General features: G+C 44.9%; 1 protein-coding gene across 3 annotated transcripts in view; it reads left to right on the top strand.

Moving 5' to 3' along the window:
• srgap2 (SLIT-ROBO Rho GTPase activating protein 2) overlaps positions 1 to 16,777 on the top strand; it is a 50,406-nt gene extending 33,629 nt beyond the window's left edge. Inside the window, exons 3-23 of one of the 3 annotated variants that reach the window (XM_029431412.1) lie at positions 95 to 257; positions 3,816 to 3,878; positions 5,153 to 5,356; positions 5,705 to 5,833; positions 6,364 to 6,585; positions 6,901 to 7,002; positions 7,116 to 7,313; positions 7,423 to 7,507; positions 8,036 to 8,063; positions 8,362 to 8,392; positions 9,089 to 9,149; positions 9,348 to 9,425; positions 9,542 to 9,676; positions 9,776 to 9,881; positions 11,535 to 11,759; positions 12,924 to 13,003; positions 13,410 to 13,590; positions 13,817 to 13,954; positions 14,084 to 14,318; positions 14,568 to 14,678; positions 14,765 to 16,777. In XM_029431412.1, coding sequence (XP_029287272.1) covers positions 95 to 257; positions 3,816 to 3,878; positions 5,153 to 5,356; positions 5,705 to 5,833; positions 6,364 to 6,585; positions 6,901 to 7,002; positions 7,116 to 7,313; positions 7,423 to 7,507; positions 8,036 to 8,063; positions 8,362 to 8,392; positions 9,089 to 9,149; positions 9,348 to 9,425; positions 9,542 to 9,676; positions 9,776 to 9,881; positions 11,535 to 11,759; positions 12,924 to 13,003; positions 13,410 to 13,590; positions 13,817 to 13,954; positions 14,084 to 14,318; positions 14,568 to 14,678; positions 14,765 to 15,319 — 3,130 coding nt within the window. In that variant the 3' untranslated portion in view covers positions 15,320 to 16,777. The other 2 variants (XM_029431411.1, XM_029431413.1) reach the window with 2 other exon arrangements.
• The last annotated feature ends 1,706 nt before the right edge of the window (positions 16,778 to 18,483 follow it).

Consider the following 18,483-nt stretch of genomic DNA (forward strand, 5'->3'; position numbering starts at 1 on the left):
AGATGAAAGAGACTTAATGTTAGTCATTTATCTAAAAGAAGATGCTCCTAGGTCCTTAAATACATTTTAAGACTGTCTGTTTCTCTGTTTGTAGGAAGGAGCACAGCATCTTATCCCCCGTGAACTGCTGGAACCTGTTGCTGCTTCAGGTGAAGAGGGAGAGCCGCGACCACGCCACACTGTCCGACCTCTACCTCAACAACATCATCCCCCGCTTCGCACAGATCAGCGAGGACTCAGGGCGCCTCTTCAAGAAGGTAACGCACGCTCAAACACAGCAGGACTCTAGCCCGATATGCTGAATCTATGTCATGTTCTTTGCCCTGTCCGTCCGTCTCTCTACAATCTGTTTTCTGTCGTTGCTGATTTATTGACTGGCTGCTACGGAGCTGAACCTCAGGCCGGGAGAGTTTATGTTGCCTGTGTCTCATACAGCAGCCTCATTCTTGTCTCCTCTGATCTCTGCCTTGCTAGTCTGTGAGAAAAGAGATGAGGCAGGGAAATGGTGAGAAAGAGGAGATGTGGAGGAAGAGCAGAAAAAAAGAGACCTGAGGGAACTGGAATAGAGAGAGGGGGGGGTGGGGGCAACATGAGAGGACAAGATGGAGAACAGAAAGAGGGGATAAAGAGATTTCTCTGGAGATCAGAGCTTACTGTGACCTTGTAGAGCAAATACCAAGGCTGAGTCTTCCCTTGTGAAACAGTTGTTCACCTCCAGGCTGGACATATTAGACCAAATACACAAGACCAGGGGGTTAATGCATCACACTGAGATACAAGCAGGAATTCAGTGTGTGTGTATGTTCTTTTTTTGTTTTGTTTTTACCTCCAATCTACTGTAGTTTTAACAGCAGGGTTTTAGTGCAAGTTTTATAAATATATAAAGATAATTAGTTTGGTGCAAAGACTTAATCTTCACGTTTTGATTTGTATGCATCCTTGTTTGTTCTGCACGACCTTTAGAGCGATGACATTTCTACGAGTTGAGGTCATTTGTCATTTGGGCATTTCAAGCAAAACCCCTGGGGGAAAACAGCGTAAAGTGCTGGAACACTTTTCACATCTAACTTTGTATTTATTTCCACCAAATTGTTGGGTATTTGAAAAATAAATGATGTTCCTTCTGACGCGCGTGGCAACAGAAAAGAGCCGAACTGAACGTAGACACAAGAGAAAAAATATATTTTTTAAGACCAGACGCTGGTTGCATAAACTATTCACGATAACTATATATAACTATAACACTATTCCAAAATGATGACCCATTACTACTCCGATCTGGGTTTAGGTTAAAATATTAAGGGTGGTGTTTAAGGTAAGGAGGACCAATAGGGTGTAATAAAAGAATGTAATCGGTGGAAAGCCCTCACAAGTTGCGTGTGTGTGTGTGTGTGTGTGTGTGTGTGTGTGTGTGTGTGTGTGTGTGTGTGTGTGTGTGTGTGTGTGTGTGTGTGTGTGTGTGTGTGTGTGTGTGTGTGTGTGTGTGTGTGTGTGTGTGTGTGTGTGTGTGTGTGAAGGCAAAGTGAAGCAGTCTGTGCCTGGAATGTCATGGCAGAGGCTGCTGATTTCTAACCCGATAGGTTGTCTTTGAACTACATTTACAGTCTGATCGCAAGCCATGAGGACACACACACACACACACCTCCACCCTCATCTGAAAAGCAGCACACAAAAAAGACACACTTTCTCTCCTATTATTCTCGGTACTGGGTCGAGTCATGGGCATTGATTTCTATTTCTATTTTTTTACGCTGCTTGTTCTCTGGCACAAGGGTTGCTTGCATCATGTCTGGGTCATAAACAGGCTGTGCACATGTACACAGAGAAGGCACTGATGGCTAATTAAGTATATCATTTGTTCATTTATAACATTTCCAGTCAGTGGCTTGAATACCAGTAATGCCAGGGGCGATAACACGCACAGCACACACAGCTCATGGAGGCGAACAGCACGAGCCGTATAAGAGAAGTCATCACATTCATCTCATCCGGTGTGGATAGCAGTGCAGAGTGATCCTGTTAGCACAGCGGGAGTGTTTACGAGATCTCGTCACTGAAAGTTAAGAAGCACTAATGAGTCAGTAACTGTATTAATGAGTACACAGGACAGTAATGAAGCGGGCTAGTTGCTAGTTTCTGTCGCCATTTTTGCCGAACCAGACGGACGACCACGGGCAAGACGAGAAGTCCAAAGGTCGAGAGCCACAGTTGATGGATAGGAGGGCTCGTTGCTTGAAGACTGGCTGTAGTCTGACTGGTTGTCACCTAATATGAACCTCCTTCAGCACTTTAAAGAGCGAGGGCAAGACAAGCTCAGTAATTTCCCTGGGGATTAATAAAGTATCTATCCTGTTACCTCTCTCTCCTGCCGCGCTACCTTAAATCTCTTCCCTGCTTCCTCTGCTCCTGACCTTTCTGCTCTCGGTAATTGTCCAAAATAGTTTAATGAATGTGATTTCTGTTTCCTCCTCCATCACCCTCCCACCTCCCTCCGTCAGCATGTAAACATCGTCTACTCCCTCCCTTTTCCTTCCGTTCGCCACCTTTATTTTATGAGACAACTTCCACCTTACCACCCTTCACTTTTTACCGGCTCACCTCTGAACCCCCACTACACCCCCCCCCCCCCCCCCCCCCCCTTCTGTGCCCTCTTCCAAGAGAACACAGATGCTCAACATGCGCTGGAGAAAATCTGTTCTTGCTTTCAGTCTGCATTCCTTTCAATTGTTTTTGCTTTTTTTCTATCTCCTCCTTTATTCCCCCCCCCATACTTGTCCCCTGCTTTCACTTACCTGTTCCAGCCCCTACAGTATGTTTTCATGAGCACCAGCATCTTGTGTCATAAAGATCTTGATAATGTGTATTAATAACTGTAATATGACAATGGGAAACGTATATTCATATTTTGATGTAAAACCACATTTCTCATGTATTCCATAAAGACGTGTGACGTACCAGTCTAGGAGCAGGAGGGCCAATTCAGGATTTGTTTTGAATCATTTCAAGTTCTTTGGTCAATTATTTTCTTTTTTTCTCTTTGCTGATCCTGCCCCAGTATCAACCATAACCACAATATATAACGTCAAAAATGTATTGGAATTAAATTCTCTAAAGACAAATCTCCTCCTGCTTCCTTTTAACGGGTTAATGTGCTACTCACTGCAAAACGTTGCCTGTCGAAATGTCAGAAATGTCCGTATTAAATTGAGACATGACAGTTAGAAACTTTAAGTCAATTCTCTTTCTGTACGTGTGACTCTGTGTGTGCACATGTGCTTCCTTTTTCGCTAGTGTATGCCTCTCTTTGCGTCATTAATGAAATGTATAAGAGGAGCTGTGAATGCAATTGTGTGTTTGAGTGTGTACGCTTGTGTGACTGTATGAAGTCTTCTGATCTGTGTTAGCTGTGAAGTCATCAGTCACTAGTGGCTCCCGGCTGTTAAGTCTGGAGAATTGTAGTGCCTGTATTACTCCCCGTCCTCCCTTTTTTGTCTCTTTTGTAACTTCGTCATCTCTCCCTCTGCCTTTCGCTTGGGCGTCCTTTTGCCCTCTGTGTCTTGCTCTTTTTTCCTCCCTGCCAATATATAAAGATCAGTATCTGTAGCTTCCTCCTAAAAGTCCACATCAGTCCATTACTGCCTAGCTCATCTATCTGGACTAGAGAGTCCACCGCTCTCATTTGGCCAGAAGATCCAGTCTTGATTGATGATGGGGCAGTCGGTTGACCCCATGACTGAGTGGTAGAAGTTGTAAGTAAAGCTGTGAGCTACATTAATCCTGTCTTTCTCTCTCTCTCTCTCTCTCTGTCCCTTCAGAGCAAAGAGGTTGGCGTACAGCTGCAAGAGGACCTGATGAAAGTTCTTAATGAGCTTTACACGGTAAGAGAAACCACTGACATTGCAATCCCAACATGTGGATCCATAATTATGTGTTGTGATGTCTTGCATCTCGTACAGCTCAATGGGGAGAGCTTGTAGTGTCGGGGTTAGCAGTACGTATTTTAGATTTTCGGTGTAACCGTCTCTTTTTTACGTTTTTAGTTGACGCCATCATTAGGTCAGACTTTTAATTTGTCCAATGTTTTGGTTTATGATGAAATACTTATTAGCCTCAGCTGTACTTTGTGTTAAGGGCTAATTAGCAACTATTAGCATGCTAACGTGCTAAACCTAAATCATGGTGATCATAGTAAACATTATACCTGCTAAATATCAAGCCAGACCGAGCCGTTAGCATGTATGTTAGCAGTATTCACAATAATATTATTAGTCAGTTAAAATCTGAAAATTAAGAATTTCAAAGAATGATGAATTATGGGCCTTTTTATATGTTTATTGAGTTTATCAGATTTAATTAACAGACATTAATAATATTCATCAGTCAACTCGCAAATGTGGATACGGTATCCCGGCTGTATCCTCAGCCTCTGTAGGGCACTGTTGTGTACATCCTTACTAATCGGATCATCTGATTTAATCATTGATATTTCAGACATTATGGCCGTCTTGGTCTTCTCACGCTGTCAGGGGCTTCATAGTGTCTGCTTACACGTGTCCATAGTACTGCCAAAAGAAGGGAGGGAGGGGGGGCAAGGCACAGTTTCCTCTCATCTCTGAGCAGCAAGCCCAGTGTCTAGCTGCAGCTCAGCTTGGCTTGTAAAAGTAATTGTGCTGTAATTATAGTATATAGTAAGAGATAGAAATAGATCTGGTTTGAGTGACGCACACATGCTCGCATGCATACTCATAGACAGAGCAGTGTGTCTGTCTGCAGTGTTGTGGCAGGGTTTGAGCTGTATAATGATGGCTCTGGTGGTGGTCGCTGGAATAAGGCTGACACTGCACACACACATTCGTTTCATGTGTTTAACTCTTCAAGGCGAACCCTTACCACCACGTCCAAGTGCAGTAGTGTTGTACAGTAGAGGAGGCCGGTCGTGTGACTCATTCGCTGCAATACTTTCTAATGCCAGCGGCCAAACGAAATCTGTCTGTGTATATTGCGCTGTTTGTGGATTATGCCTCAGTGCTCCACTATCCTCATTATGCTGATGGTGTAATCCTGCCAAAAAACTGAAGTAAGACACGCACACACTGGGGAAAAGTGCACACACTCATGTTTGCCTACAAATCTCAACCCTCTGTACACCCAGGTGATGAAGACGTACCACATGTACAACACTGACAGCATCAATGCCGAGTCCAAGTTGAAAGATGCCGAGAAGCAGGAGGAGAAGCAGATGGGACGCTCCGACCGCCAGACGCCGCGCTCCCCCGACACCTTGGCCAGCATCAAGACCGATGAGAAGCCCGTCCGACGCTCCAGTGTCAAGAAAATTGAGAAGATGAAGGAGAAGGTGAGCGGACCTGCCCGGGGGGTGGAGGGGACTGGAGAGAGGAAAGCTGTTTCAGACTGCGCCACCTGTTGTCACACTGACTTACGACGTGTGTCTCATGAATGATTTATGAGTGCACGACTGGCTTATTGCTAACCTTGTCCACTACAGCTGGGGCCTGTCACAGCTACATGATTCTCCACTTCTTATTATCCATAATCAATACTGACACCTATTATCTCTCTCCCTTCCGTCCCTCTCTCTACCTGTCATTGCCCTCCTTTTTTGGCTGATTTCTTTCATTCTCTCCTCAACAATGTCTCTTTTTCTTTCTCTTTCTACTATCTCTTCCTCTCTCCCTCTTATCAGCGACAAGCCAAGTACACAGAGAACAAGCTGAAGGCCATCAAGGCCAGGAATGAGTACCTGCTCGCTCTGGAGGCCACCAACAGCTGTGTCTTCAAATATTACATCCACGACCTCTCCGACATCATTGACGTGAGTATAAAGTGTGTGTGTGTGTGTGTGTGTGTGTGTGTGTGTGTGTGAGCTGCTGGTGGCCCCTCGGTCAGTCTCTTCACATTAGCTTCAGTGCTCCTAATGAAGGCTTCAGACTCTGCATGCTTTCTCTTCTTTGTCTCTTCACTCCCCAGCACTCCTCCCATCAGGGTGGTGTTGTGCACATGTCTTTAACCAGCAGTGTTTGCATGCCACGCATTGTGTGCTAATGTATTTTTATTTATTTATGGTTTATTTTTGTTAGGGACAGATGCAATATACAGAGACAAATTGCTATCCAATGCAAGTGTTTATGAAACTTGGAGATTAGACCAGTAAGATAAATAGAAGGTTTAACTGAATATTTGGAAAAAAACATTTAAAAGCGAGACATGACTACAGATTTCAAGGGATCAGGTAGCGAGTTCCAGGACAAAAGAAAGAAACCTTACGGTTGCCACTTGAAGCTGCTCTGGTGGATCTGCAGCTCTGTAATCTCTATAGCATGTGTGTGTGTGTGTGTGTGACAGTGCTGTGACCTGGGCTACCATGCCAGCCTGCACCGAGCCCTGAGGACGTACCTGTCTGCAGAACAGAACGTAGAGACGTCCAAACACTCTGGCATGGAGACACTGGAGGGAGCCGCAGAGAGTCTGGAGGCCAACGGAGACAAACAGAAACTGATGGAGACCTACAACAACGTCTTCTGCCCCCCAGCTCGTTTTGACTTCCAGTCCCACATGGGAGACACGGTACAAGTCTTGTTAGGAGTGTCTTTTCTTCAGTGATAAATACCTCTTATTGACCCATCAACTGTATCGCCACGCAGAAGCGTGCTCATGGAAGAGAGGCTGCTCTGTACAAAGAAAATACTAGATTTATAAAAAGCACTGCTGGTAATAGGAACATATTTATTTTAAATGTTGGTCTTTAGACTGGTTATAAACTGTCCCTTTAAGTCTCCACACTGGAAAGATTGTTTTTGTGATGCCGATAACATCTCAAATTGTTAACTTTCTCACTTTCCATTGTGTTCTCTGTGTGTGTGTGTGTGTGTGTGTGTGTAGATGGGAGTGGTGTGTGCACAGCAGCCGCTGGAAGGCGAGCTGCTCCAGAGGTGTCAGCAGCTGCAGTCCCGCCTCTCCACACTCAAGATTGAGAATGAAGAGGTCAGACATCTTTCTGCTTGATATTATTAATTCCTCTTTTACTCCTTTGCAGCTGTCTCGTGTGCGAATCGCAGCTTCCTCTTTATGTCTTCTCTTCCCTTACTGCCCGTCAGGTGAAGAAAACCATGGAGGCCACACTGTCCACCATCCAAGACATGGTGACCGTGGAGGACTACGACGTCTCCGAGTGCTTCCATCACAGCAACAGCATGGAGTCTGTCAAGTCCACTTTCAGTGAATCCTATCTCAGCAAGCCCAGCCTGGCCAAGCGACGGGCCAATCAGCAGGAAACGGAGCAGTTTTACTTCACGGTCAGTGCTAGTTATGGCCATCGATCATTTGTCCGGAGCATTAGTGCGGTTATATATGATGAGCATAATCTTACACGTGTGTGTGTGTGTCTGTCTTTGTGTGTTGTAGAAGCTGAAGGAGTTTCTGGAAGGCAGGAACCTGATCACCAAGTTGGAGGCCAAGCATGACCTCATCGACAAGACCATGGGAGAGAGTGAGTGGGACTGTCCTTCATGGCTTTTAGACATTGTCCTTGTGTCCTGTGTGTGTGAGTGTGTATGTGAGTGTGTACTGGGAGGCCCCCCACCCAGTGGGAGGGAGATGGATTTGGGGAAAGGCTTGGTGCCCCGAGGCGGCATAGGGAGCAGATCAGAGAGATAAGTGGTTTAATATGACACATCAGGCCTCATGCAGGGAAGCAGAGTGGGTTTAATATATGTAATAATCACAAGTGATGTGCGTGTGTGTGTCTGTGCGTGTGTGCATGTGAGTGGAAGGCTAGGTCACAGTGACAGTGACCATATGGGGATGCAGCTGTGTGTTTAAGTGTAGGGGGGGGGGGGGGTTCCTCCTGGCCGAATGTGACTGCGTTTCCACAACCTTACAGGAAAAACCTCTCCTAAATTGTGTGTGTAGCTTCAGTGGGAAGTTTTCTGTCGATCGCATCTCAATGTGTCCTGCTTCTACTATAACTCTCTATCTCTCTCTCTCTCTCCCCTCTTCCTGTTTCTTGCTCCTTTAGGTCAGAAGACTGACTGTTGCCTTGCCAGGTAGGTGTGGTGAAGGAAGGAAATATGCACACACACACACACACACACTCGCTCGCATATACCGTAGCAGCGTTTTAGCTTGATTTCTTGGCAGCCAGGGGTATTATTTTCCCTTTCACTCTTTATAGATATTTTCAACACATGTGCATATGTGTCTGTGTGTACAAATAGAGCGTTACCAAAGTTGTGCGAGTATAAATAGACTTTCTTCTGGAGACATAATGACAGAGTGCTGTTTCTTTCTCTCTCTCTCTCTCTCTCTCTCTCTCTCTCTCGCTCTCTCTCTCTGTGTGTGTAGCGGACGGAGAAATTCAGCGGTACGGAAGCAGGTAATTATCTGTCATAAGTGTGCGTCTTTGTTTCTGAGCGGCTGTCAGCTTCTCAGTTAGAGCCGCCGTAGCTTTTGTTTTTAACTCGAGCCACATGTATTCTCCCGGTGTCCTCCGCCTACAGGGTGTACGGGCACCTAGAGGGTTGACGGCACTATGGTTATTACTCAGATCAATACATTGGTGGGCTGTCGTGCAATCTGGAACAACACACAAGTGATCAAAAGCAACTTCTCCATCGGGGCCTCTCATGTTTGTGGCTCCCCCTTGTGGGTATCTTGTGTTTTGGCCACCAGCTCTCTCTTTACAGAGAAATCAAATGATTGTTTATTTAAAATTATAGTCTTTATTTTTATTTATTTTTTCATTTTAAAACCGCACGGGGATTCACAGAACAATGGGCAAGTCTATCGGCCAAACTACCAACCACAGCCTAACCTCCCAGAGATTTCTGTAAACCCCAAACAAACAAAGGGAAAAGGAAAAAGCTCTGTCTCCTAGCAACAGCTGGGTACTGTGCCCCCCCTCGCCCCCCTCTTTCCCCCCACACACATAAATGTGTGCACCGATGCATGTGCGTGTGCAGACTTGTGTGCGGAAATCCTCCCTGACAAGATGTGCGCTGTGTTTTATTTCCACACCGGTCTCCTGTCTTGTGTTCCTCTGTGGAGAGTAATTCCTCTCCCCCTGTCGTAGGAGTCTGGCGAAGCCATTCCTCTGATGGTCGAGAGCTGCATCCGCTTCATCAGTCGCCATGGTGAGTGAAATTCTCCAGTGATGCGATAGGTTAGGCATCGGCTTCTCCTGTGCACCGATTGGCTGCCTTGTTAAGTCGAGTGTGATTGGTTCTGGATCTAATTTAAGTGGGAATTGTACCCAAAGTCTTCGCTTTAAACAACAACAAAGATGCAAAATCTCCAGGTTTAAACACCAGTGTGTGTTTATGTGTGTGTAGGTCTGCAGCATGAGGGCATCTTCAGAGTATCGGGCTCTCAGGTGGAAGTCAATGACATCAAGAATGCCTTTGAGAGAGGTAAGACTTTCATCCAACTGGAAACCTGAGCATTTTAAACAAACTAGGTTTGTCCAGTGCTTTATTATATTTTCTCCCCCACGCCCTCCTCTGTCTGTGTTCTTGTCCCGATATAGGTGAGGACCCGCTGGCAGGGGACCAGAATGACCACGACATGGACTCCATCGCTGGCGTCCTGAAGCTCTACTTTAGAGGACTGGACCACGCCCTCTTCCCGAAGGAAGTTTTCCATGACCTCATATCCTGTGTTTGTAAGTCTCTCGTCTTATTGTCCGTTCGTGTGAGCGTGCATTCATGTGCTTGATTGTGTGAGTAATCTCGTGGCCTTCGTGGCTGTGTTCTTTTTCCAGCGATGGAGAGCCTCCACGAGCGGGCAGTCCACGTTAAGAAAGTTCTAAAATCTCTGCCGAGCAAAACCCTCATCATTATGAGATACCTGTTCTCCTTCCTCAACCAGTGAGTAGCAGGACACTCATACGCACACGCACGCACGCACACACACACACACACACTCTCACTCACGTTTTTCCTTGTGCGATGCAAGGGTCTAAGGACAGAGGGTGTCGTATCCTGTGCAGTCTGTAAAGCACACTGAATATATATATAATAGATAATAATAATAATAAATTTGATTGATTTTTGTTCTAGGTTAGAAGTTATGAAATTATTTTTTTAATAATAATATATAGCTTACATTACAAAGAACAAATTCACAGTTGCAAAGGCAACTACACATTGTACACAGTGAAACGGTGTACACAGTGTCACGATGTGACAATATTTGAGTTTCAGGATAGTTTCTTGCCTGGGGTGTACAATTTGAAACGAGGCCAAATCTCACAAACAAGGTAGAAGATAGAAGTAACGTGATAGCAGCGTGATATTCAACTAATTAAACTAACACCACTGTGACAGTCTCAGGAAACTAAATAAGATATAAGCTTTAACAATATGTGATTATCGCATACTGAGAGGCTTGTGTCAATATTCTTCAAACGTTTATTAAATCACACGTGCAATTGTGCAAACATTTTCATCTCGCAAAACTAAATTCCCTCCGCTGAGCAGCCAAATACTGCAACTGTTACTCTGACCACTGAGAACAAAATGTGTGAGAGATGAGAGACCTTTTCAATTAATGCTAATATGTGTCACATGACACCACCCTCAAAGTCACTTTCAAATAGCCATCCTTGTACAAAGCACCTTTCAGTTTTATGATTGTTGTATTATTGTATTGGTCTTATCATTTATTCCCTATATTAGGGTTACTACAACTCAACAAATGTGCAATATCCAGAAGTGCACTTTCAAAACTATCTTAGAGTTTTTATAGGTCACATAAAAATACAAATAAATGTATTTATAGTATTATTATTTTTATTCTAAGCCTTGTTTTAATTAAAAGGTGCAATAGGAGCTATAATAGGATGGGCTTGTGTCATGTTACTTTTGGGTATTTTATTTCTTTTTTAACTTGTATGTTGTAATTGTCTGATTTAATTTACATTGTTTTGAAAGGCGCACTATAAATTAAATAATAAATAAAGTTTATTATAGTAAGAAGTGGTTTACACCAAAATGTTATTACACAATTAACACACACACACACACACACACACACACACACACACGCATGTAGGGACACACATTCCACACTGTCTAATCCATCCCTGAAAAACCACGACGGAGCCTTTCAGTAAAGGGAGGTAGCAAAAGGGAGTGAGAGACGAAAAGAAAAGGGACGTGGGAGACCTGAAATTTGAGACTCCTGGGGAAACCAAGCAGAGACAGAAGGGGAGCTTCTTCTTTTCCGCACGTGATTGACGGTCACCCGCTCCCACACGCTCCTGCTTCTTCTCACACACTGAAACACACACACATCATCAGAGCCTCCATCACCACAGTGTACAAATGAAGTAATGTATTGATGCAGGCTGGGGTAGTGTTTACTGTTACCTCGTGCAATCCGACATATGCACAAGCGGGGGGGGGGGGCTCGGCTACAAATGACGTGTCGTGGTTGTTTGTGTGCACAGTCAGTTTTGTATATATTATACATTTAAGATATAAGGAAGAGGTAATGACTCTGCTTTCCCTTTCGCCCAGCCTATCCCAGTACAGCGAGGACAACATGATGGACCCTTACAACCTGGCCATCTGTTTCGGCCCCACCCTGATGTCTGTCCCCGAGGGCAACGACCAGGTCTCTTGCCAGGCCCACGTCAACGAGCTCATTAAAACTATTATCATCCACCACGACACCATCTTCCCCGGACCGCAGGACATGCAGGGCGCTATATACACCGTCCCTGGAGCTGGGGATGACTTCTGGTGAGGGCAGAGTGTGTATGTGAGGGGGGGGGAGTCTGATGAGTCGTTTAGGGCAGGAAGTGGAATTGCTAAAGCTAATAGGACAGCAGGGAATGTCTTGTCCTAGGTTGCCTAACTAGAAGGGGGTTGAAGATGATGAGGAGACAAGAAAGAGGGGGGGGGGGGGGGGGCAAGTGGTTGATTTAGGGGCTGCCGCAGAGTGATGGGGGGGCTCAGCTTGTCTACTCCGCTCAGGGCCAAGAGGGCCACGAGGATCAGCTTACCCTCCATCACACAGGAGACTTAAGTACCGCCTGACCACATCAGCATGCACACACTCACACACACACCACAATGCACACAAGGGTCAATTTGACTGTAATGACAAGCCTCGGCACCAGTTATTATGATTACTGCCAGTCAGTGCGGTTGTTTAGACTGTTGGTCATGCTGGAGGAGAAGCTCTCAGTCTCTACTGTAGAAAGTGTAGACAGAAAATGTTATCAAACTGGCATGGCTGGGCTTTGTTGCACCGTAGCTTGGTCATGTGACTGATACTGTACTTCTTCTGGGAATTGGGTTTTAGCAACCTGGGGGGGGGGGGGTCCTACATTCAGCAATTAAAATGGACATATAGTGGGTATTTCTTTGGTGGATTTCAGACTCAATGTAGTCTCAGTATAGCAGAATTTAATTAGAAGAGGTTAATTGCTAAACAAGGCATTCACCATGTTCCCACCAGAATGTTACTCCCTGCAGTTATCAATACACAAAATAATCATTCAACAACTCGCACACATTTCATTATGTACAGTATATAAATAACTCTAAATAATCAAAGAAATTACAAGACTTTCTTTTTAGTGTTAGGTCAGCTTTCTGAGGGTGGGGGGTGACTTGGACTCATGAAATCCTGACTGTGACCCTGGTTGCACCTAAACTCAGTTCTAGGTCTCAGAAGGAGACAGACGGCACATTTTTAATAGAATCATTTTTGGATTTCAGGGAGTGTAGAAGTTTGTAACATGGTTATAATCGTGACACTAAGCAGTGGCGTGGTGCATACAGTATGATGTTATGTGATTTTTAAAAGAATGAAAAGAAGGAATATGAGGTCAGGCTGTGAGTCATCAGCACATGTTGTCATTGTGTCCTCTAACCTCATCTGCTCTGTGTCCACCTCAGTGATAGTCCACACTGTGAGCCCCCCCTTGTGGAAGAGCCTGCGCCTGACACCGTCTCTGTCCGCCACAACAGCGAAGATGGTACATCACACACACACACACACACACACACACACACACACACACACACACAGGATTACATGCAATACATGTTCTTTATATACTCTACTTAATGAAGCAAGTTTCCTGTGTCACCAGTTTATGAAATCTCATCCTGCTTTTCTCACCAGTTGTGGCTCTAACCATTTAAACCAGCTCACATCCTTCTCCCAGTAACACGTTTATTACGCTGCTTTGTTACTGCTCAGCAATTTTAACATTTGTGCTGTCACTAAATACAGCAGCACTAACCTGCTATGCACTAATCTGGCTTCCCCTCTCTTCCACCTCTCTTTTTCTCTCTCATTTGTCGCTGCCCCCTGCTTCTCTGTCCACTTCCTGGGTCTGTCCGCCATCCTCTGAATCTCAGGCTCCTTGGCCGTTTCAGAGTCCGACCCGTTCGAAGCCATCGCTCGGTTTGACTACTCCGGCCGGACTAGTCGGGAGCTATCGTTCAAGAAGGGCGCATCTCTGCTTCTGTACCAGCGAGCCTCTGACGACTGGTGGGAGGGACGACACAACGGAGTGGTCGGGCTGGTGCCGCATCAGTACATTGTGGTGCAAGACACGTAAGATGTGTTCCAGTCCAGTCTTCATCCAACATCTGCATAAGCAACAGAATAACAAATTATAGCATTCTTTTTGTGTCGTGAATATTGATCATGATAATATTTTACTCAAGGCCTCTTTTGTAGAGTTTTGAGAAATGACACTCGTTCTTCAATCTGACCATCTGGAAAACTCTGTATATGAGTCAACAGAAATGACTTATAAACCAGCGCTTGGTTGTTTCAGGTCTGACGGGGGCAGGGGAAGTCCAAAGCCCGATGTGGACAGCAGGGAGCTGCTGGAGGAGAGAGTGTCTACTAGAGTCAGCGCTGCCTCTCCTACTGGAGCTCATGTGGCTGACATCTACCTGGCCAACCTAAACAAGTATGTTTCAGACTATTCATAGTATATCAAAGATTGTTAAAGAAGAAATGTGAGGAACAGACAGCAGAAGATTTCTTCCCCTGAAACTGAATCACAACAACACAGTAAAGGAATATTTGTCTCATTCAGGCTGAGGAAACGTCCGGAGTCCGGCAGCATCCGAAGAGCATTCCGGAGCTCGGAGAGCGACAGTACAAGTCCAGGAGCCGGGGGAGGAGGAGGAGGGGGAGGGGGAGGGGGAGGGGTGAGAACTGCTTCTCTTCCTGTTGGTGGTGCTCTGGTGAAAGAAACTGGAGACAAACGACCTGTCAGCGCTCACAGCATCCTCAACTCAGTCACTCGCCACTCCTCTCTCAAGACCAAGGTACTTTAACATCTTGCCTTCAACACATCAAAGGAATGCTTCACCCACAAAAGGACCATTTGTATATCAATTACTCGCCCCGTGTTACCTTGAATTCTAGAATACAACAACGGATAAAAGTCTTCATGAACTAATTCTTCATTTACTGTGCGAGAATTAAAGGCAACACAGGGAGAGCCGTTGTAGTGCATGGACTTTTTTTGTTTCATTTTTAGCAAGCATTTAATTAAGGACATTATGACCATGTAGGTGGAGAGTCCACAGTTGCGCAAGACAACTACAGCGGGCCGCTCTAAGAGCTTCAGCAACCACAGGCCACTGGACCCTGAGGTCATAGCCCAGGTGGAGCACAGCTCACAGGTACATCTTCAGATCACTCACATCCCCATCTGCTACTTTAAGTAGTTGTATGCACCAGGTAATACTTACTTTTCTGTCTGTCTCAGGACATTGAGGCTACAATGAGCTCTGCGCTGAGTGATCTCAGTAAATTGGAGAGACAGAGCACCTCGAAGCATACACACACCCCTGACGTAGTGCTGGACACACTGGAGCAGCTGAAAGGCGTCTGTGGTGGTGGTGGAGGAGGAGCCTCGGAGCCTTCCAGTCCGCTCCACTCCCGTCTGTTACGGGACAGCGAGGGGGGCTCCTCACACGCCCACCCGCTTCAGCGCAGCGCCTCCTCCGCCAGTGACGTGCCCTCCTCCTTCCGCCCGACCAAGAGCCAGCCGCGGAGCCCACTGCCCTCCGCCACATCCCCCTCTCTCTCTTCTTCCTCCCTCTCCTCATCTGTACCTTCCTTCAGAGAGCTGCGCCCCCCAGCAACAAGGCCCAAGCCGGTGGTGTTCCCTAAGAGTGGAAGTGGCAGTCCAGCCATGGGTTCCCCGACCTCCACTGTGCCCCCTACACCTCCCCCTCCACTTACAGGCCACACACACTCTCTCCCTCACACCCCTCCTCCACCTCCACCCCAGTCTAACGACAAATCCTGCCCGGCTTAGGACTTCTCAATCTGACCCACGATACTGATTCTTACAAACTCTTACATTCTTACAGCTCTTCTACAGCAGGTGCAGAAAGCACTGTATTTGTTTCACACAAGACCTAACCCACTACTCATGTGTAGCATTCACTTCTTGGTGTCCCGGCGAGTTCTTAAGACGCCATGTTCCCTTTAAGTGTCAAGAGTTTTTTCGGCCCTCTCCTGGCAGCTCTGCTTACTGCAGGTCAACTATCTGAGGGCGTCGATGAGAAAAGACTTCTTTTTCTTTTGCCACCGCAGAGATCCCAGGCATCACTGGATTTAAAACAAGGGAACAGAACTCAGGATGGACACCCACAGCTAGCATACACTAGTTTGTGATGTTTGAAAGTGTGTTTGAGTGGGCGTGCAGGAGTGTTACTTGCCTTTACACACAGATCTAAGTGAGGAACAAAAAGCACTGTTTGATTTTCTGTATAGTAGACATGACATTCTTTATTTTGTTTTTAATGACCCATGAGAATAGACTGTGAAATGCTAAGCTCTCTCTCTGTGTAGAAATGAAACACACTGAATTGCTGCTTCAGAAGTGGAAGACTGGAGATAAAGGTGGGCTTTTGAGATGATGAAAGGAAAGAAAACTGGGCCAAATATCCGTGTAAGTCATGTGATCCAGGGCTTTATTTTATCTCTTCCTCCAGTGTTTGATATGTTGGTGATTTATTTTATTTTATTACTGTTCAGTACTATTCACAACAGGAGCATAGCAGGAGCCGTGTTCTCCAAAGCCAAATATGGCCACCAGTAATTCTAAATAAACATATAGCAATACAGATAATGAAAGCTGGTAGTTTGAGGCATTACGCTGCTTCTCTCCTGCAGCTCTGTTATGTGTGTAGGGGACCACTGAAACCCAGCATTTTTATAGGTAATGTTGGACTGTACACATACACACACATTCTCTCCAAATGTGTGTGTGTTGGTGTTTTGTGGCAGCTAAAAACGCCTTTCAGGTTTTCCTTGCATGCTGGGGTCATACACAGCAGCCACTATGGCGAGCTGGCGGCTTATATATCTGCAGTACCAGCAACGGGACGACTTCTAACTAAGTTACAGCTTGCTCCTTTAAGTATATACTTCAGACTTAACAGTAAAAAGGGTTATATTATTCTAATGGTGTGTATGTATGTTTTAATAATCATGATGATAACTGGAAGCATGGAGCTGAGGATCCTCTTGAGTGTGTTTTTTTTAGATAGAAACACAACCAACCACCTCATCCAATGCGTCTTCAAGCAATGCTGTTCTGCTTTTGTTATTACTTTTTGTTCCCAGTTGTTAATTAATGCTCAGAATCTGTAATGGAAAAAAAATGTTGAACTGTGTAGCTGTCTGGGTGTGTGCATGTGTGTGCGCCTGTGTGAGCATGCGTGGATGTAGAGTATGTATGCACCTCACCCCCCCACCCTTTGCCTCACCCCCCACCCTTTGCCTCACCCATCATATAGGGATGCCACCCAACAGTAATTCTCTGGAGACACACAGGAACACACTTCTCCCAGCAGCCTTGGTGCTGAATAAATAATCACTGTGTACATGTGACCAGATAGAAAGCCTGCAGGTATGTACATGATATGTTGTCTCGGCTGGCAGACTTGAGTAGAAAGAGGACATGAAAACCCAAATCCAAGGACTTTTTTTTTATATATATATATATTATTTGCTAAAATGTACCTTTGCAAAATTAGATCTGATTATGTAATTAAGGAATATGTGAATGAGTTTGCAAACACTGACATCAAATGTGTACACGTGCCATTCAGGGTAAACTGAATTATACAGAATAATTGTATTTTCTTGAAACGGTATTGAACTAAATTTACTGAGGCGTCCACATAGTCCCCTCTATCACGCCTGTTCCCCTCCCAGAAATACAGCACATACTGCATCCCTGTATGCTCTCTACCAGGTAATGAATTATACTTGTTAAGGTTTATTTTTTATCTCTGTATACTGTATACGTGTATTACCTGGTGCATCTGTGTTGCTCTTACCTCATCATGACAACTGGAGGGATTGTGACTGTGTGTGTTTGTCTTATCAGCACACACACACACTCACACATACAGACATGCATGTGGTTGGTTGGTGTGTTTTGTCCCGGCTGTGCCGCTAAGGGGAGCTGGGACCCTCTTCGATCTCAAATCAATCATCGTGCAATTGAACAACTTGGCTTGCGTGTGGACTAACTGTGTGGGGATGATTTCTCAGAATTGAATATTGTTAAATATGCATTTTTGTGTCCATTTGAAAACAGCAGAACTAAAAAAAAAAAAAGACTGTAATGTCAAATCTATTTATAGTTGTCTCTGTATTACTGGAGAATCCTGTGTTCAGATGTACTTTGTATATACAATGTTGTACATTACAGAGGTACACTCTTTTTTGGTACAATATTGTACAGTAATAGCAATAGTAGTTTAATCAAATAGGCCTTATATAATTCTATGTGTAGTTCTTGTAGTAGATCTGTTTTTTAATAAACATTGCTTGCTATAAAGATTCTTGAAATGCTTTGACGTTTGTAACAATAGAGAAAATATTACACATTTAAATTCAGAAAATAATGGTGTGTCTTTCCCAAGTAAATGCACTAATTAAGAAGCATGAGACCAAGAATATACAGCAAGACTGAACAAATGAAGCACAAACTGAGGGGTTGCTATGGTAGAAATGTTTTGCTAATCAGGAACAAAAAAAAGGCTCAAACCAAACTGAGGTTAGGGGGGTACTCCAGTGGTTTATTGTTACACTTCACTTTATTGTTAAGTTGGGAGGTCCACAAGAGCCAGATAAAAAAACAAAAGGTCAAAACTGAAGCAGCAAGGTCGGCAATATTCTGACTAACTCCCGAGTAAGGGTCAAACTCCAAAAGCACTCTATCCTACATTTCCCATGATGCAACTCAATAGTATCTTTCAGCAGACACCCCCTTGTACACCTGCAGTTGTAATGCATGCATTCTGTTAAAAATGTCCAACCCAGTCTTAAGCAGATAGCTCTTATGACGTCATCTGAGTTATTTTATTCAAACTTTGGAAAACTCCCACCGCTGAGGACGTTACACTTACAGTAGTACTCATTGTGTGAGGTGAACTTCCCCTCTTAACAGAAGCTGATCAG

This window comes from Cottoperca gobio, chromosome 5 (genome assembly GCF_900634415.1).
Source record: "Cottoperca gobio chromosome 5, fCotGob3.1, whole genome shotgun sequence".
In the NCBI taxonomy this organism is placed as follows: domain Eukaryota; kingdom Metazoa; phylum Chordata; class Actinopteri; order Perciformes; family Bovichtidae; genus Cottoperca; species Cottoperca gobio.